Consider the following 16838-nt stretch of genomic DNA (forward strand, 5'->3'; position numbering starts at 1 on the left):
CCGCTTGGCTCGGCCGATGTGACACAGTATTGTAGCCCATCTGTTTTCCCCCTCCAAAATCACGGCATCGAGTTGAGTTGCGTGAGAGGCCATTGAAGAAACTACTTTACTTGGATCGCCCGAAGAATGGCATCGATATGTCTGAATCTTCAGTCGTTCTCGTTCCTGATCTTCGCCGGGAGACACCGGACGGCGCACGGGGTCCCGAGTGGGAGCACGCCGGGCGGGCCTCTATTCCCGAAGTCAATTACGGATACAAAACTTCCATCATCCATCCATTCATCCATCCACCTGGCATCGGCTCCGTATTCGTACCAGAAGAAACAAACCTCGGCAGTTCTCCACGTTTTGCCTCTGTACAACTTGCGACTGGTTGTAGTCTGATGCGTGGCTCAATCTGGCAGACACATGTTTAATTGTGCTGTCTCGGAGAAGCAAACATGAGCGATGGCCCGCACCCAGAACCCGCAACTCCGTCCCTACCCTCCCTCACGTCAAGTTCCAGAACATATCGACGCCGTCATCCGCCCTGCATCCACATATCAGCCGCCACATTTGAACCACACGAGTTCGTCCTGCCGCGCTCGTCATTGGAGACTAAGTATCAATGATATTATCGGATCTCATCGTGTTCGTGATATCTGTAACTTGACGCGTCTAACATCGCTATCGCAATCGCAATCGTCACGCGATAAATACGCGAGGCTCGCCTGTTCGGCCTTCATGATATCCCTATCTCCCCCTCCTGCCAGTAGAGATTTAGTGTTCAGTTGTTGCTGAGTCGACCTGTCAGCCAGTGACTCGAGTTCATGCTAATGTCTTCTAGACATTATGCATAACTCGGAATGAGCCAAATGCGGAAGTCTACGAAATCTAGATCTTATACCACCTTCACAAACGCCTTCTAGAATACCAGTAGCCTTAGACTCCAGTCTACACGAAGAGCTTGCCAGCTTGTTAAATTTGCCGATCACGTATGTTGGGCAGACACTAGAGAGCTTGTGATCGGTTGAAGATGGGACGGTGAGGTTGCATTTAATCATCTTGTCCTCCGTGGAGCTCTTGATGGCTTCAGGGTGCAAAGCATCCCAATCCATTCTCTATTGAATCGTAATACACACACGTTCAGAACGAACTCCAACATGAGTAGCCAGACCGGACAGAATGGCCAAGCCGATAACCAGTACCTAGCCATGGTCGGCGATGTCCAAGCCGAGCTGACGCGCCTTCAAGTCCAGCATCGTTGGATCCAGATGTGCCTCAAAGATAAGATCGTTTTCGCGCCAGTGAATACCACGAATGGCGGGCTCAGGATTCTCGACATGGGCTGCGCCGACGGTATCTCAATCTTTGACTGCACTGTGAAATGGGACCTCTAACACGCGATATCACAGGAACCCTACTACGGGACCTGCAGAAACAGGTTCCACCATCCGCGCACATGGTCGGCGCCGATGTTTCAACCATTTTCCTGCCCACGTCAGCTCAGGGCAACATCCGCTACGTAACCCACGACGTTTGCGATCCACCGGCCGGGGATCTAAAGGGCCAGTTCGATCTGACCCACGTTCGCAATGTTCTCCACAGCGCCCACCGGTCCGGCATTGAGCAGGCCATCGCAAACCTCGCCGGTAAGTCATCGGCTGTTGAATTCGTTGGTTCGGGCCGCTGTTTGATGGGTTGCGCGCGTTCTTGTCTAACTGATGCAAGATACGTTGGCCCCGGGAGGCTGGTTGCAGATTATGGAGCTGGACATCAGTCCAGACCAGCCGAACCAACCCCAGTCACTGAAGGATCTCATTCACATCATTGGGACCATGTTTGAGAAGCAGGGAATGGATCGCAAATACGCGTCCAAAATTCCAGAGGCAATGAAGGTGGCCGGTCTCCAAAACGTCAAGGTCGAGCGAGTGGAGTGTGGGATTGGTAAAGTGCATGGCGACGAGGCCGCCGTCAAATCTTCCATCGAGCCCTTCATGCACACCATTCCGCTTGTCGCCAGGAACGCCCAAAGTGAGTTGACTAGAAATAAGCTGTCTTTGCCGTAAGCCGGCCCTCACTAACCAAATGTAGTGTTGGTTCCTGATATGGATCCGGTAATCTATACCAGCCTGGAGGAGAGATACACAAAGGAGATGACTGAGCAGGGCGGCATTTTCCCAGCGAACGTCTTCATGGCTCAGAAGCCCGTTGCGTGAGTTGTAAATGTATGAAAAGGAATTCTTGGAAATTTGGTTGGTCGACCTATGAGTCTTTGTATCACGTCATTATTTACACGCTTTGTGGCGTCTGTCATGTGTACTTTTGAGACGTAAGCTTGTATAATCTATGGAAATGAGATGTTGTGTTATGAAGAAGACTGATGGGCTATCCTGCTCGCTCTTGCGTATGGTTGAATTCGGAACTCATGGCATCCCGTGCACCGCTGTAATCGAGAAGTTCATATTCGATCTCAAATGATCTTAGCAGGAGTCTCAATTTATCCATTCTCAATGACTTTCTCAGATGAGATCCAAGTCCATACCATCAGCTTGATCCTCTCTGGTTTTACCATCTCATCTCAACAAGTAGTCGCATTCGCCTAGCAGGCCGTAGGAGGAGCGAACTCGTAGCAAGTTGAGCCACTGCAACACCACGCCCAGCCATCACGACAAACAGTCTCGGAAGGCTGACACCCCGCGGCTTGGCGAGCACCGATAGCCTCAGGAGCGGCGAGAGCAGCTGATGCCACAGCTACGAGAAGAGCAAGGCTGATCTTCACCATATTGACCGTTGAGCTTTCTCATATGTTAGCGACAGACGAGGGGGGAAGTTGACGACGACCTGGGAGCCACACTTACAAGATTGTGTAGGGCACAGAATCTGGAGAAAGGGCGGCAAGCGGAAGCCAAGGCTGGGCTAACAAAATTTCCGCAGGAGGGTTTGTAAGGGTGAGTGAAATACTGGGGGCTGGGTTGAAGACTAGTACCTTCGTTGATGAAAGAATGATAAAGTGAAAACATCAAGTGCATAGATACTTATAAGATGTTGCAATCTGAGCCTGAGTCTTGGTCTTACCCGAAGCTTGTCTGATCCAGGAAGGTGCGCTTGAAGGATTGCAGGATTATGCTTGGCACAACCACAGCTTGGTCTCCAACGTATAAGATGCAGTCATTGATGAATCCTGCAAGCCATATCAGTTCTAGGTAGAAAAGGCCAAGGCTGCATAGGATTGTTGTAGCTGTTACAGGAAGGACCTCGGACTAAGCTCGCTTCCAGGCGCACGAAGGTTCAGTTCAAGCTATAGGCAATGATGTAAGAGTTTTCGAGGGCGGTGCCCATCCGATGTCAACTGCTCATAACAGCCGTATTTTTAAGGGGCTCGAAGATGAGAGGAGTTTAGAAGAAAGTCACTTTTCGACTACATCAGTGAATCGCAATTTTATAATAATACTTGATCAATGATTTGAATGAGATATGATGACAACCATGCCTCGTAACATCCTAGCGATGCGAAGCACAAGAACCGAGTGAAGATAAACGGTCAAACAGAAAGCATGCTGTCGCTTTTACCTGTAATAATATGTCCCAAGCAACGATACTTCAGTCTTGCTTAGGTTCCTTGACGATGTTTGCATGGTGCCCCGTCTGCGTGTTTGCACCGCTCTTCGAGTGCTCTTTCCTCTCCTCGTATTGCTGCTGTGCCATCTGCTGCTTGGCCTCAGCCTTGCTGGAAGGGTCCTCTGTTCATCGTCAGTATTCGGCCCCGGCCACGAAGGATATGGCAGGAATTTAACATACTAATGGTGTCGGCTTGAGGCTGGTATTGAGGCATATTGGAGAAAGAACGTCCTTTTTGAAGAATGAAGTTGACGAGTTGAGATGTGTGTGGAAGATTCTGCTCATGTATATGGAAAGAGTATTTCGAGAGCTTGAAGTCAAGAGCTAGGACAAAAGTGACTCTTGATTATGAGGTATTGATGACAGTACATGTATTTAAACTATATTGATAATACATATTATTCGTCTTTTAATTTCCACGGCTACCATCGAATATGATGTTATCATTATGTGCATTGCGTAAATCGAGCGTCACAATCGCGGCGTGTATAATGTGTCTTCAGTGACGTCAAGCACTGGGTCAAAATGTGGAAATTTGCGGGAGTGGCTGTTGCACCACAGCATCCAAGTTGCCAATGATCACAGTTCGGGCGGGTTTCACTGATGAGATTGCGGGTCACACCTCCATCGAGCCGGAGAAGAGTCTCCTAACCTCCAGCACGACTGAAGCGGGCATTAGCTGCATTGGAAATGATACACGACTTCATCACGTAGTCGAGTAGTACGAAGCCATTATGTCACGCTTCTTGGGGCTGTAACCGGGAGTATTTCGCCGCGCCGAATTGCGACGGAGGTCTGTCTGTAACCAAAGCTTATCCGTTATTGCTGGTGCTCTTCTCGATATTTCCGATTAACATCTACTCACATCACTGGCAGGTGCCGTAGTTGGTGCCCCGCGAAGATAGGATGAGGGGTCGGAGCTATCCTGCCCTTGAACACACAATAACACGGTACAAGAAGGGATTAAAACCCATGTTACAGTTTCATGGGCCTTTTCGATTGATTAGCGTAAGCTTTCTCAAGTCTAGGCATAAGGGTGAATGGATCCTGCGCAGTTCCTCAGATGTGGCTGTTCAGGGGAAACCTCGGCAATCACGCCCGATTATACAAAGTAGATGGTGTTCTTTTCTATGCACGCTTGCTGATGCAGGTTTCCAGATGAGACTCTATATAACGCCCCCGGAAAAGTGTGATGTAAACGGTAACGAGAAGAAAAAGGAAAGAGAGACAAGATGAACGTCTGGCGAATGTGCCCTTATTATCTGTAATCCTCAATGATCATATCCAGCACCGCGCTGCCATGGACTGTGCATAGATGATTAGTAAGGAGGACAAGAGACTGGTTCCAGCAAAGGATAACTCACCTATTGTTGTTTTGGGATCGAAACTCGTGGATACTGCGTGCAGATCCATTCCCAAACGGACTCGGCGGGGGGAAGTCGCTCGCTGGTGACCGCGGCGGGGCAGGACTTTGAGATCGTAATGAGCGGTCGGCGGGGAACATGGGCACCGACGGGCTCACGGCTGGCCTGGAGCCCGGCGAGGGCAGATATGACATTTCGTGGGTATCGCCTCTGCTGTTGAGATTCGACGTGGACGTGGACACGTGCAGGCTCATGCCGCTCTCGGTAGCCTTCTCTTCGCCGTAGCGCAGCGACTCGCGGCGGTACGGGTTCACCTTGTCGTCCTCATCCAGGTCGAGAAGCGACTTGCCCTCGGTGCGGTCGCCCTTTGCAAGGATGGAGGGGTCGTTGAGCTGCGTGGGGCCGGTGCCGGTCGGTTGGCCCTTTACGCGCCAGAAGACGAGGATGCTGGAGATAAGGACCATGAGAAGGAGGACAAAGGCGAAGATGACGTTGACGATGAAGAGGATTACGCCGACGACACCGACGACGATGCCGGGGGTGTCGAATACGTTTGTGAAGATGAGGAGGAAGACGGAGTTGATGAAGTTGATGGCGTAGATTGAGATGTTGAAGGAGTTTGTGCTCTTGTCCATGAATGGCTTGAGGACGCTGACGGCGATCAGGGCGGCGGCCTCGATGACGATGAGGGCGATGGCCTGGGCGACGCCGGCCTTTTGACCGAACGCGATGACGGCGGACTTCAGGAAGATGTAGGCGATGAACGGGATGATGAAGTAGTACGCAGAGGCGCGGTACTGGACATAGAGAAAGCCCCATTTGTTAATGATCTGGGGGTTCGAGAAAAGAACGTGCGCGGGGTTCTGGTGGGTGAGAATCGACTGCTTGGCAATGAGGATAACCTTCCACGAGGCCCAGATGAGGGTGAAGAGGGTGCCGAGGAAGAAGAAGACGGCCAGGACTACGAGGGCGGCCGAGTCGATCTGGGTGAGCTCCCACAGGCACAGTACGGCGATCTGCGGGAAGCCGATGAGATTGAGGCGGAATAGGACGCCCTTGAGGGTTGTCTTCCAGTCGCGACGGAACTCGACGAAGCGGTCCTTCTTGGACCATCCCTGCTTCACCGCGATCTCGGTACCGTATCGGAACGCGGCGATAATGAGGACGGTAAAGATGATGAAGAAACAGTACACGATGAGGCCGGTGAGGAACAGGTTCGTCGATTCGATCTTTGCCTTGAAAGCCACGCGCTGGATGCCGTAGACGACGTAGGAGCCGTTGTCCTGGAGGATGTTCGCACGCTTCGCGATGGCGTTGATGCCGCGCTTGACGGGACCGATGCTGTTGACAATGTCGAGCGAGCGCTTCGAGACCTGCACCGAGATACCGCTCAACGAATCGAATAGTCGTGCCGCCTCACCGCCCGTTGAGCGCTGGTACCACGTACAGAGGGTCTGCATCCAGCCCAACCTGACGACACCCATTGACCACTGGAAGTTCTGCGTCCACGCCTGTACGATGGGCGGCATATCGACGCCTGAAAGACCGACAAAGGCCTGAGCCTGGAAGTATCCGAATAGAGAGAGGGCGTTCGCGGCGAGATGAGCGGCGGCATCGGTATGGCCCATGGCGGAGATGATGCCGGCGGACCCGAGACCGAGGCCGGCGATGACGGCGGTGGCCCATTTGACGCCCACGAGATCGACGGTTTTACCGTTGGAGAAGTCTGCCTCGACGCAGGCGACGGTCGTGTTCGTCTCGGTGAGGTTGACGATGGCGCGGATGGTGGCGTCGAGGTCGGGGATGGTGTAGGCGATACCGGGCACCTGGTCGAGCTTGTCGCCGATTTCAAACGAGAACTCCATGTCGATCTTGCCGGGCTTCATCGGGCAGAGGCCCTGGAGGTCCATGGTGCACGGGTCTATCGTCATCTTCAGGTAGTCGTAGCCGTAGATGCGCAGCGCGACGTCGAAGACAGCCTTGCCTTCCACCGAGACGACGGCGGCAATGTTTGCCATGACGGAGCCATTGTTGGCGGAGACGACGACGTTGAACAAGCTGGCGGAGAAGTCGGATTTCTTTTGGCAGTTGTTGAGAGACGAGGACTGGAGGATGCGGTCGGCGTATGCGGAGGAGGGGAGGAGGGCGGCGAGGAGGGTGTATATGAGAAAAGGAGCGACTTGGGTGAGCTTCATGATTATTGCTTTATGTTTAGTTGTAACGAATGTGTGGTGTTTGTAATGTTATTGCCCTTCAAAGGTGTCTGGTCGCAGGCATCGTCAGCTTGCGATTGGGAGCACTCTACGATGGCGACGTTTGAAGCTTCAAGCTTTCTTTCTTCCTCGCGTGTCCCTTCGGTATGTGCGTGTGCGAGAGTGTGTCTCTACTCACGATAGTTGGACGCGGTGCAGAATCATCCGATGAGCTCAAAAGGGTCCAATTAAGGTTCCACGGTTGTCCCCTGAAAGAGTGGAAGGGGGCAACTGGGCAAGGTGGGGAGGGAAAGAAGAGGCGAAGCGAGTGAGAGGATTCTTCCCCTTCAACGTCGAATAGCTCCTCGTTGTCTATACTGGAACTTCGACGTCAAATTGTTTAAAGGAAAGACAGAAAACAGCGTTGCATGATCGAAAGAGACTCGGACGGGGGGGACAGGGCACACGGTCGCTCTTCTACGGATAGATTAGACGAGAGAGAGACCCGATAGATTGGCGACGAGAGTCAGAGAGGTACGAAAAAAAGGGTGGTTTGTTGCCAAGCTTCAATTTCCCGTTCGGTTTGTGCACATCCTCGATCCGTCAGTGACATTGCCGCTCCCTTATTCGTGTCCCCCTCGTTGCACTTTGTACATAATCGGCATAGCTGGGGAGGCGAAGCAAGCTTGGTTGTGGGCCTGAACAGTTCAAGCCAAGCTCGAGCTTTTGCTCGTACGGAAACAATCGACAGACCCGAGAATCTGTAGCGGCAGCAGAATGTCTTTCCCTAGGGTTCTGGTCCATGTTCCAGCGCCTCCAACGACTCTTTCAACGGCGGCTGGAATAGGAGTCAGTCTGAATCCAGGGGCTATCTACAGCCTAAAAGTTAGCACCGCACCTGGAGGAGAACTCAGAAGCGGCGAGACTGCGAAATCACTGGCCAGTGATAGCTTGGCAGCTCTTCCACCTGAAGATGATGTGAGATGGGAATGCCCACGGCGATCACGCATCCAATCCCATCACATTCCAGCCGCCGTACCTGCGTATGGGATACGGGGCTCATGGGCCGCCATGGCACCAAGAACGGCCCAAGCCGGCCGTTCCTGACCAGCCAATGCCGGTACCTCTCTCCCCCCTTGTCAAGCTGAGGAGGGATGGCACTCTGGGAGAGGGGAACAAACCGTGAGTCCGTGACAACTCTGGCAGCCCTGACAGCTTCTAGCAGCGTTGGTCCGCGCCGGCCGCGCTCCAATGAAGGGTCGTTTTCGTTTCCTTGCACTGCCCCCAAAGGTGATATTCGGTTGCCTAAAGACTGGCATGTCAGCCCATGACTGGGTGACTGACCCTCTGTCTTTCGTCTTTTTTGTGCGGCGAACCTACGGCCCAGAGACGGAAGACCCTCCTTTGAAACGAGACGAGACCCAATTGAACCCACTGCGAGCGCCCGGCTTGGACAAATCAGTCTTGGGTTGGGCGGCACGCACGGCGGCTATACGAGTATTCTCAATGCCTCCTCTGCCCTATTATTCCCCTTTTATGTTCTCACAGATACAGTATGCTCTAGCCTCTCAAAGACATACATAGAAAACTCAAGGGGTCTGAATCGGGGCAGAATGTGCGGCCCCGCTCTCAAGCATAACTCTATGCATAGCTCAGGGGTAGCGGTAGCCCCGTGAAAAAAAGCAGAATGCACGGCTGCTATCTGCACAGTAATCACCATCTAGCGATTCAATACTACCACCATACGGCAATGTCGAGCCGAGATTGGCTCCGGTCTTTTCCCAACCCGACGAACAGGGCCCATACGAGCAGGGCCGGGTTGTGGGCAATGAAAGCCACGGCGTCAGTCTCTAGAGCCTGGCCCATATACCGGTCACTGTTAGTGCAGAATAGCGTGGCCAACAGACCAACACTGATACTGTGATGTTGGTCGAGAATCTTATTGAATCTCAATTGATTCGGAACTCCATTTTGTAGGTGCTGAGAAGAGAGGTTCCCATTTCGCAATTTCATTGTTCCTTCCTACACACGAAGTATACTACATACAGTACATAACATCACATCCGTACAATTGGGAGATGCATCCTACATAAACCCACGCAGTCTCCCAAACCCGCTTAGGCCGGGAACCGAAACTCGGTGATGGGTACAGCTTTGGAGTCGCAGACGCGACCAGACTGCGATACTCGTACTGAGAATGAGATTACAACAAGAGAACCGCTGAATCTCCCTTGTTGCAATCTCACGCAAGGGGTTGAGGCTGTGAAGCTCACAGCCCCAAGACGAGAGCAGTTTTCTGGAGTGAGTAAAGTGCCACGAGAATTGGCAGCTTGGCAACACTTTGACAACGCCATATTGTGACTTTGTAGGCCTCCTTTCAACGACTGGAATTTTGCCGCAACGGACGACTCTTGCTTCTTTCTCACTCATCCCATCATGCCCAATTGTGAGAAATGGCTATTACACGTACTGGGAATGAAACGAAACAGCCGAATCTTCATAGACTCGCAGCTTCTGCATCGCCTAGAATAGCATGTAGTCAAGAGCTATTCTGTACGTGCATGGTCTTCGAGTTAGGGTCGCATGAAGAGCGGCATAGAGCCTCTTAAGACCGATATTCCGTAAATGAGCGACAAGAATCTCGAGCAGTACGTACGGTGTAAAATAAGACATTTCACATTGCTCACCCAAACTTCGTCACTTGCTGTTGAGATCTTTCAAATCCAGGTCCAGATACCAGGGGTACTTGATCGCCAAGAATGGGGTAGTCGTCAGCTCTCAAAATTGTCACCCAGCGGATACCACTGCGCCATGCCCCGGGAAACTCACAGCATCCAACTCCATCAGCATCTCAGGGCTGGACTTTAGCCTGGCGAGAGAATTGAGGAATCTTAAAGTCTGGATCTACTTCGATGTTGGTCACTCCATCATGGAAAACACGGCATGCGCAAGAGCCACAGAAACCCGCCGCCGTCTCCAATTGTTTCGTCGATCAAGTTCGAATCTCCCCCGTGGGTCAAATTAGACAGGAAATCTCTCGATCGACCTGTAACCAAGATTACGAGGCTGTGCTGGCTGTCTCAGCTACGATCCACGCGACAGCGACCATGTCACAGGTCTCCCGAAGGTAGACGCAATAATAGTGCAGAATGCCAATAGATGACAGCCAGGATCAAGTTCCTCTGGTATAGCAGCTTGCCAGCTCCTCATGTCGGCGTCGATCTCAACATCGTCGTTCACTCAGAATGGGCCCTCAACTCCCTCATTGTCGCCCTATTTCACAGTGATTACATCGCCATCGGCCCTCGTCAATTGAAAACAGCCAGAATTATAGTGGAGCCGCGTTTAAACGCAAAAAGCTCTGTAAGCTCCGTGTCGCTGTGTCAGCCTGCAGTATCTTTAGCAAAGCGTGCACGCTTCCGATTCGGGCTACCTATGGCCCGTTGATTGGGCTAAATCGGGGGCCGACATCGCCGCTCTGCGCAAACTCACCGTCGCCATATGCCGAAAACTTGAAGACTAATCATTTGAAGTGGGGGAACTTGTCCCCCCCACGACCACTGCCGCCTCTATCATCCATAGCAAGTCATTAGACATCACCATAGGATAATTTCACAAGACAAACACAGCCTTGTCCAAGCTCTGCACAGCTACTCATACAATCTGGAGACGATCAGGCACAGGCCACCCTCCGCTGCGCTCCCATCATCCAACGCCACACTCTCTAGAGACAACAGGTTCCTCATCCAGAGCCACAATGACCCTGGGCCCTCAATGCTGGCGCTGCCGCAAAAAGCGCCTCCGTTGCGACTCCTCCGTCCCCTCCTGCCGGAAATGCGTCATCGCACGCACAGAATGTCCAGGCTACGGCGACAAGCGACCCATCGCCTTCCGGGATCCCCTCGTCCTAACGCAAAAGGGCGTCGTCGTCCGGGTCCGGGATCGGGAGCCGGGCGCGGACGGCCAATCCCGCAACAGTGACAGTGACCGTAGCCGAGGAAAGACACGGAGTAGCAGCAGCGCCAGCTCACCGGCGTCGGTGCTTGGCATCGTGTGCCGATCGCCGAGAACGGCCGGAACCGTGATGGAGTTGAGGATAGCGGCTGATGCCATGGAATATTGTGGGTAACAGCTTCCCCGTGTGGTTTACGTTCACACAAATTGTGAACTTCACTTTCACTCACTCCGAAAACCTCACTCACTCATACATTACCACTCACTCACTCATTCCTGTTTTCAGTGCTTCAATCTCACTCCCACATCTTCATTCTCATCTTCATTGCTCAATCAATCAACCAACTAATTACTTATTCACAGATAATCACCACGTAGCACCCGACCTAGTCCCCTACTCAACCTCAACATCACCATATCAAATCTCCCCCCACCAAATAGCCGCACTCGCCTCCTACCTCCGCAACACATATATCTCTATCGCAGCCCTCCACAGACACATCAGCGGACAGCCGTCGTCGTCGTCGTCGTCGCCGTCATCATCATCATCGACTTCAACTTCATCATCAAGTATCCTATTCAAACTATCAACCGACAATAAGACCCTCGCCACCTCCACATCCCGCCCTCCTATCAGGCAACATGCACCCCGGCCAGGCGATACATCCGAACTATCAAGGCTCATGGCCGCAGGCGATTTCAAAAGCGTCCACTTCGCATCCCAAGCAGCCGCCCTACAAGCCTTAGGCCAAGAACTCTGCGCATATCACCAGCCTCAAGGGAACAACTCACCAAACACCGCCGAAGATCCAGGGCCCAGCATCCTCCTCGGCATCATGGTGATGCTCACATCTCAGGTACACTCTATCTCTCTCTCATCCTCATCCTCTCACCATTCACCCAACATATAACAAAACACTAAAACCCCCCCCAAGATCCAATTCTCCGCCTACGCCCCGTGGCAATCCCACATCACCGGCGCATGGAGCATAATCCTCACCCACGGGCCCTTCGCAGCCGTCGCCAACTCAGACCCAGAACTCTGCCGCCTCCTCCAGCAATTCGCAATCTTTGACATCTTCGGCACGTCCACCCACGGAGCCATCAACGCCACCACCCACTCATCGTCCGTCGCAGGCACGATCCTCGCAAGACAAGAATCCTACGAAGCAATCTTCCAAGACTCTGAAACCGACGCCCGTAATCCGTGGAGGCTGGTCCCCAACGACCTGGCCAAGATCCTGATCCGCATCAACGGGCTACGGGCACGGAGGGCACTATACCCAGAGACGGCGAAGCATCTCCCAGAAGGTCTATCTGCTGTGCTAGAGTATCTCGCCACCTCACCGCCCGAGAAATGGGCCGCAGAGATCTCGGCGACCGCACAGGTCTCGCTGGCACCAAACAGACTGAGCGAGGACCAGGAAACAAAGGACGCTTGGCTAGCACTGATGACGACGTATCACAGCGCCGCCGCCTTATACGCCATCAACAGCCTCGCCGGTCTCGGAACCGCACCGAGATCAAGCACCCTCTGGCCAGAAGAAGCCTCATCCCATCTCGCAAGAAGAGAATCAACAGCATATAGCGCACTCATCGCGAGCCTCCGCGTCCTCTTCACCCAAAGAGCCCAGCGACATCCCTCACAAGCTACCAACAACGAAACACCATCAAATCCCATCGCAACCAGCGCGGGGTTGTTACACAAATTCGTCATCTGGCCAATGGTCATCGGTGGAATCCAATCCACCCTCATCTACAACGATCAAGAAACCACAACCTTCATGTGCTCGGGTATGCAAGCGGTCGGTGAAGAGCTGGGCACGGTAAGCATGATAGACGGTGCTCGCCTCGTCGAGAAGCTACAGCGGGAAGCAAAGCACGGTCGCAAGTTTTCGTCATGGGACGAGCTGTTTGAGGGGGCACCCTTGTTCTTGATGTGATTATACTTCGTACCATCTTCCTCAAGAAAAAACCCAAGGGTCACCCCAAGAATCGAATCGCGGGATCCGGTCGGGAGCTTGGGGACCATCCACTGATCCACCCCGCAAAAAGGGAATTTGGGATTTCAGGGTCTCGCCCAACCCCTCCGAGCAATACCGGGTCAGACAGCCAAGCGTCGCCGATGTGTCCGGGGCGATCGTCCGAATTCTCTGCATGCCTTCGAGTTGCAGCCGTTCGAGCCGCGGCCGATCACTGCCGGTACCACCTGGAATCTGAGACACGGAACGGCATCCAGCGTTTGCAATCTCTCACCAAATTCCTGCGTTCATCAAACATGGCCTTCTGATTTAGCAATCCGCGAACATCACAAAATAGGGGCACTGAGACAAGAGTGTTTGAAGTAGTCATATAATCCATTGGATATGTACAGGAGAAAAGGTGCGTGCACAACGCCGGTAAGCTGAAGGGTATCTGTCCCGAACAGCAGTCAAGATTACAAGTCGGTGTAGTGTGTCCAGACAAGCAAGGACCAGCGCCGGTGCGATTCTCACACAGCGTCTGGTCATATTGGGGGCAACAGGTGCAGATATGCAATTGGCATGTCGGCCAATGCAAACCTCCCAGCAACAAAAAAAAAAAAAGAACCAGAGCAGGCCCCCCAATGCTCATGCAAGTGCGCCGCTAAGAGACGTGACGGAATATGGTCGTAAAGTGCAATATGCCATTTGCTTTTGAGCAAAAACCTCGTCGTCGTCGAACCTCCAAGACTCGCCCCGAGGGGAATCATGTTGCCGTCGTGAGATTGCCGCCCTGATCTATGTATCGTTCGTTCCGGAACTGTTTTTTCTTTGCTTTTCTTCTTTGATCGATTCAAGTAGCGTAAGCCAGACGCTTCTACCGCTGGATCTCGCTGACGCTGACGCGGCTTGACCTCCAGTCATTCGTGGGAGTCTGCTTTGAGGATCCGAAGCCGGGCATGGAGGCGAAGCGGCTCAATCGCTTCTTGCTGGGTTCGGTCTGCGTCGGGGCGACAGTGGGCGAAGCAGGCTCGGCGTGGTGCAGGGCATTCACTCGTGGGGATGAGGACTCCTTGCTGCTAGTCGTGCCGGCGGATGAGGAGCCGGTGGAGGTGGGAGTCTGGTAGACATACTCGCCGTCGACGTAAACTGCGTTGGAGACGAAAGTCGAGCGGCGATGGCGGCGACGAGTGTAGCGCTGCTCCAGACGGAAGAGCTCAATCTTCTGCTGGATACGTTCAAGGATACCGGGAGCCATTGTGACGGTTATTCGAGCGAAGACGTTAGGTATAGGTTTGGAAAGCTTGTTGTGTTGAGGTTGCTGGACAGATTGATCTTGCTCAAAGTTGATGGCGGGACGAGGCAAACTTAATTGACTCGACTTGGGATGAGATGGTTGTGCAAGTACAGATGACGGGTTGTGATGTATTACGGGAGGACAATGTCTGTGAACGGTGGCAGACGCACGTCGTAATGTAGGGGCGCAACAGATCAGACGAAAAGCTTATCGGTCGCGGTAGGAATGGAATGGAATGGAGGTCGCAATCTAGTGACACAGATGTCTCTGATGGCTCGGATGTGTTGTAATCCCCCCTTTCTGCCGGCTGGCGTTTGCGGTAAGATGTCTGTCGTATTTGGAGGACTGCTTGGCAGCAAGTGTCTGATTGTGGTGCCGTGATCGGGTGCTTTGGCTGTTGGATTTGTTCTTTTTTCTTTTTTTCTAATTCAGCGCCCTGTGGCTGATAGTAGCTTGGTGTCTGTGACCTCTGTTGGGAGTCGGTGCGGGAGCGAGGGAAGGAGAGGTAGTCAAAACGCCGGGCTTCGAGACCTCTGGTGTGATTTTGGTGTATTAAGGTAAGTTGAATTGGAACGAGTGGACTGGGTGGGAGTGTGTGTGTGCGAGTGAGAGAGATGTTGTATCCGGTCTGGAGTGGTTGGGATGGATAGAAAAAGATTGGAAGAATGGCGGCGGCGGCGGCTTGGCTCAAGGTGGTAAAGTGAGTTGAAGGAGGGGTACCTTTAGGTCGGGCCGGAGGGTGAGGTGTGGTCGGGTGTGAGGTGCGTGAGGTGTGTGCCGTGTGGTGTGGTGGTGGTGGTGGTGGAAAGGGAAGAGAATGACAAGGTGCAAGGGAAAGGATTGGATGGCCGCGAAGGGAACTGCCAGACTGAAAGGGAAGGGGGGGAATACTGAGGTACTTCGTGAGGTACTTCAAAAGGAGGGGAAAGAACGACTCGTGCAGGGAAAGAGCCGTCTACGAATCACAGATTCAGCAGATGGGAAAAGGTAGGTCCAGATACGGTTGCAGCTGCAGGAAGAGAACCTTGATAATGTTGTTACGGGTTGTTGGAAGGCACGGAAGACGAGAGGGAAAGAAGGAGAGGAGACGGGGTGTGGTGTGTGTCAACTTGCAGTGGGAAGGAGCAGGCGCAGGAAGCTGCAGGTGGCAGGTGTAGCAAGAGCCAAGAGGAGGAGTTCTTTCCTCTGGAGCGATGGGGATTGGAGGATGTGGGGCACGTCGCTCGGGCTTCTGGAACTTGCCTTGGAGTCTGGGACGGTACATCAGGTAAGGTACCTACCTATGTACGAACACAGACGGGGTCGATTCCGTGGGAGGGAGTATTGTCCTGAAGCACTGGGCTGGACACTTTGGACCAATCCAAGAAAGTTTGCACAATTGACAATTGGAGCCGCAGGTGCAGCACTGGGTGGTATGGTGCACTGCAGACAGGTGCAGGTCTGGGATATGCATATCGAATGTCACACTCAGCGTCGCGCCTGGATGCATCCAACGCTCGCTCCCAAGCTTCTCAAGAACTCTTTCAGCCACTGAGAAGCGCTGGAAAGATGGGAAAAGATGGAAAAGAGACGGGTCCTCCGATAGACTGGTTCATGCCTCGTTTCTTCCCTGCCAGTTCCTGCCCATCGTTTCCTCTTCCATCAATAGCGTGGGATTGGTATCCACACCCCCTGGGTCCACCTCATCTCTACATGGATCCACTCTCCACGCAATCGCAGCCAACGATATGGCGCCAGCCGGGACACCTTCCCTGTCCCGCCATGTGCTCTCCTGCCCTTTCCCACTTGCTCTTTCCCAAGCTTCATGGCTCCCCGGACGTTGCTTCTCGTTCTTGGTGTCTCCTCCGAGTTTCGTTCCTCTTCCGGTGGAGTTTTCTTGCACTTGCGGCCATTGTTCCTAGCTTTCCCAACTTTGGCTCGCGCAACTTTCACTTTGTTGGTTTCTACAGCTCCGCCGTCGTTTCTTTGTCGTGATTTTTCTCGCCGTTTGCCTCGTGTTGACCAGGCCGTTTCAATCCGTCTGTATGTCACGTTTCCTTCTTCCTCTCGGCCACAACCGTCAGCCTCCCACGACCGGTCCTTTACTAAGGACACGAACCACGCGTTGACGGTGGAGGCTTAGACAGTTAACTCCCGGGTCTCCGTCTGCTTTCTTTTGGGTGGTTCGTCCGTCTCGGCCCGTTGTCGAATAATCCACCGCTCGTCGGAAAACTCCAGAGTCGAGATTCGAGACGGGCCTTCGAAGCTCGACCTCACCACTTGAACGCTGCTCCCAAACGGTGACCCGCTGTGTCGATCCGGCCTGGAATGCCCCACGATGCCGTTAGTGATGCACCAGATGTTCCGTCCGGGTATTTTGTCCTGCCTCCCGCGCCTTGCTTGCGTGCTCGCTGACTTTAACCAAAATCCAGACTGCACACCATCTCAGTCTCCCAACCACGTCTCGGGGTCCCAGGAACGACGAATACAG

General features: G+C 53.1%; 6 protein-coding genes across 6 annotated transcripts; 2 read left to right on the forward strand and 4 right to left on the reverse strand.

The window, feature by feature from the left end:
- Window positions 1-1142: 1142 nt before the first annotated feature.
- Window positions 1143-2198, forward strand: CPAR01_07158 (methyltransferase; the record flags this gene model as incomplete). Its single annotated transcript, XM_060491428.1, has 4 exons — window positions 1143-1338; window positions 1395-1631; window positions 1711-2013; window positions 2074-2198. 4 exons carry the CDS (start codon window positions 1143-1145, stop codon window positions 2196-2198), a joined length of 861 nt encoding a protein of 286 aa, XP_060350302.1.
- Window positions 2199-2581: 383 nt separating this feature from the next.
- On the reverse strand, window positions 2582-2764 carry CPAR01_07159 (uncharacterized protein; the record flags this gene model as incomplete). The annotated part of the gene is made up of 1 exon (XM_060491429.1): window positions 2582-2764. The coding sequence occupies one exon, from the start codon at window positions 2762-2764 to the stop codon at window positions 2582-2584; it is 183 nt and encodes a 60-aa protein (XP_060350303.1).
- Window positions 2765-3582: 818 nt separating this feature from the next.
- Window positions 3583-3814, reverse strand: CPAR01_07160 (uncharacterized protein; the record flags this gene model as incomplete). The annotated part of the gene is made up of 2 exons (XM_060491430.1): window positions 3583-3722; window positions 3781-3814. 2 exons carry the CDS (start codon window positions 3812-3814, stop codon window positions 3583-3585), a joined length of 174 nt encoding a protein of 57 aa, XP_060350304.1.
- Window positions 3815-4871: 1057 nt separating this feature from the next.
- CPAR01_07161 (transient receptor potential ion channel) lies at window positions 4872-7159 on the reverse strand (the record flags this gene model as incomplete). Its single annotated transcript, XM_060491431.1, has 2 exons — window positions 4872-4905; window positions 4965-7159. 2 exons carry the CDS (start codon window positions 7157-7159, stop codon window positions 4872-4874), a joined length of 2229 nt encoding a protein of 742 aa, XP_060350305.1.
- A 3754-nt stretch (window positions 7160-10913) lies between these two features.
- On the forward strand, window positions 10914-13053 carry CPAR01_07162 (uncharacterized protein; the record flags this gene model as incomplete). Its single annotated transcript, XM_060491432.1, has 3 exons — window positions 10914-11277; window positions 11474-11967; window positions 12046-13053. The coding sequence occupies 3 exons, from the start codon at window positions 10914-10916 to the stop codon at window positions 13051-13053; spliced, it is 1866 nt and encodes a 621-aa protein (XP_060350306.1).
- An 895-nt stretch (window positions 13054-13948) lies between these two features.
- Window positions 13949-14329, reverse strand: CPAR01_07163 (uncharacterized protein; the record flags this gene model as incomplete). The annotated part of the gene is made up of 1 exon (XM_060491433.1): window positions 13949-14329. The coding sequence occupies one exon, from the start codon at window positions 14327-14329 to the stop codon at window positions 13949-13951; it is 381 nt and encodes a 126-aa protein (XP_060350307.1).
- Between the last annotated feature and the right edge of the window lie 2509 nt (window positions 14330-16838).

The sequence above is a fragment of the Colletotrichum paranaense genome (assembly GCF_030867605.1).
Source record: "Colletotrichum paranaense strain IMI 384185 chromosome Unknown Scaffold_5.1, whole genome shotgun sequence".
In the NCBI taxonomy this organism is placed as follows: domain Eukaryota; kingdom Fungi; phylum Ascomycota; class Sordariomycetes; order Glomerellales; family Glomerellaceae; genus Colletotrichum; species Colletotrichum paranaense.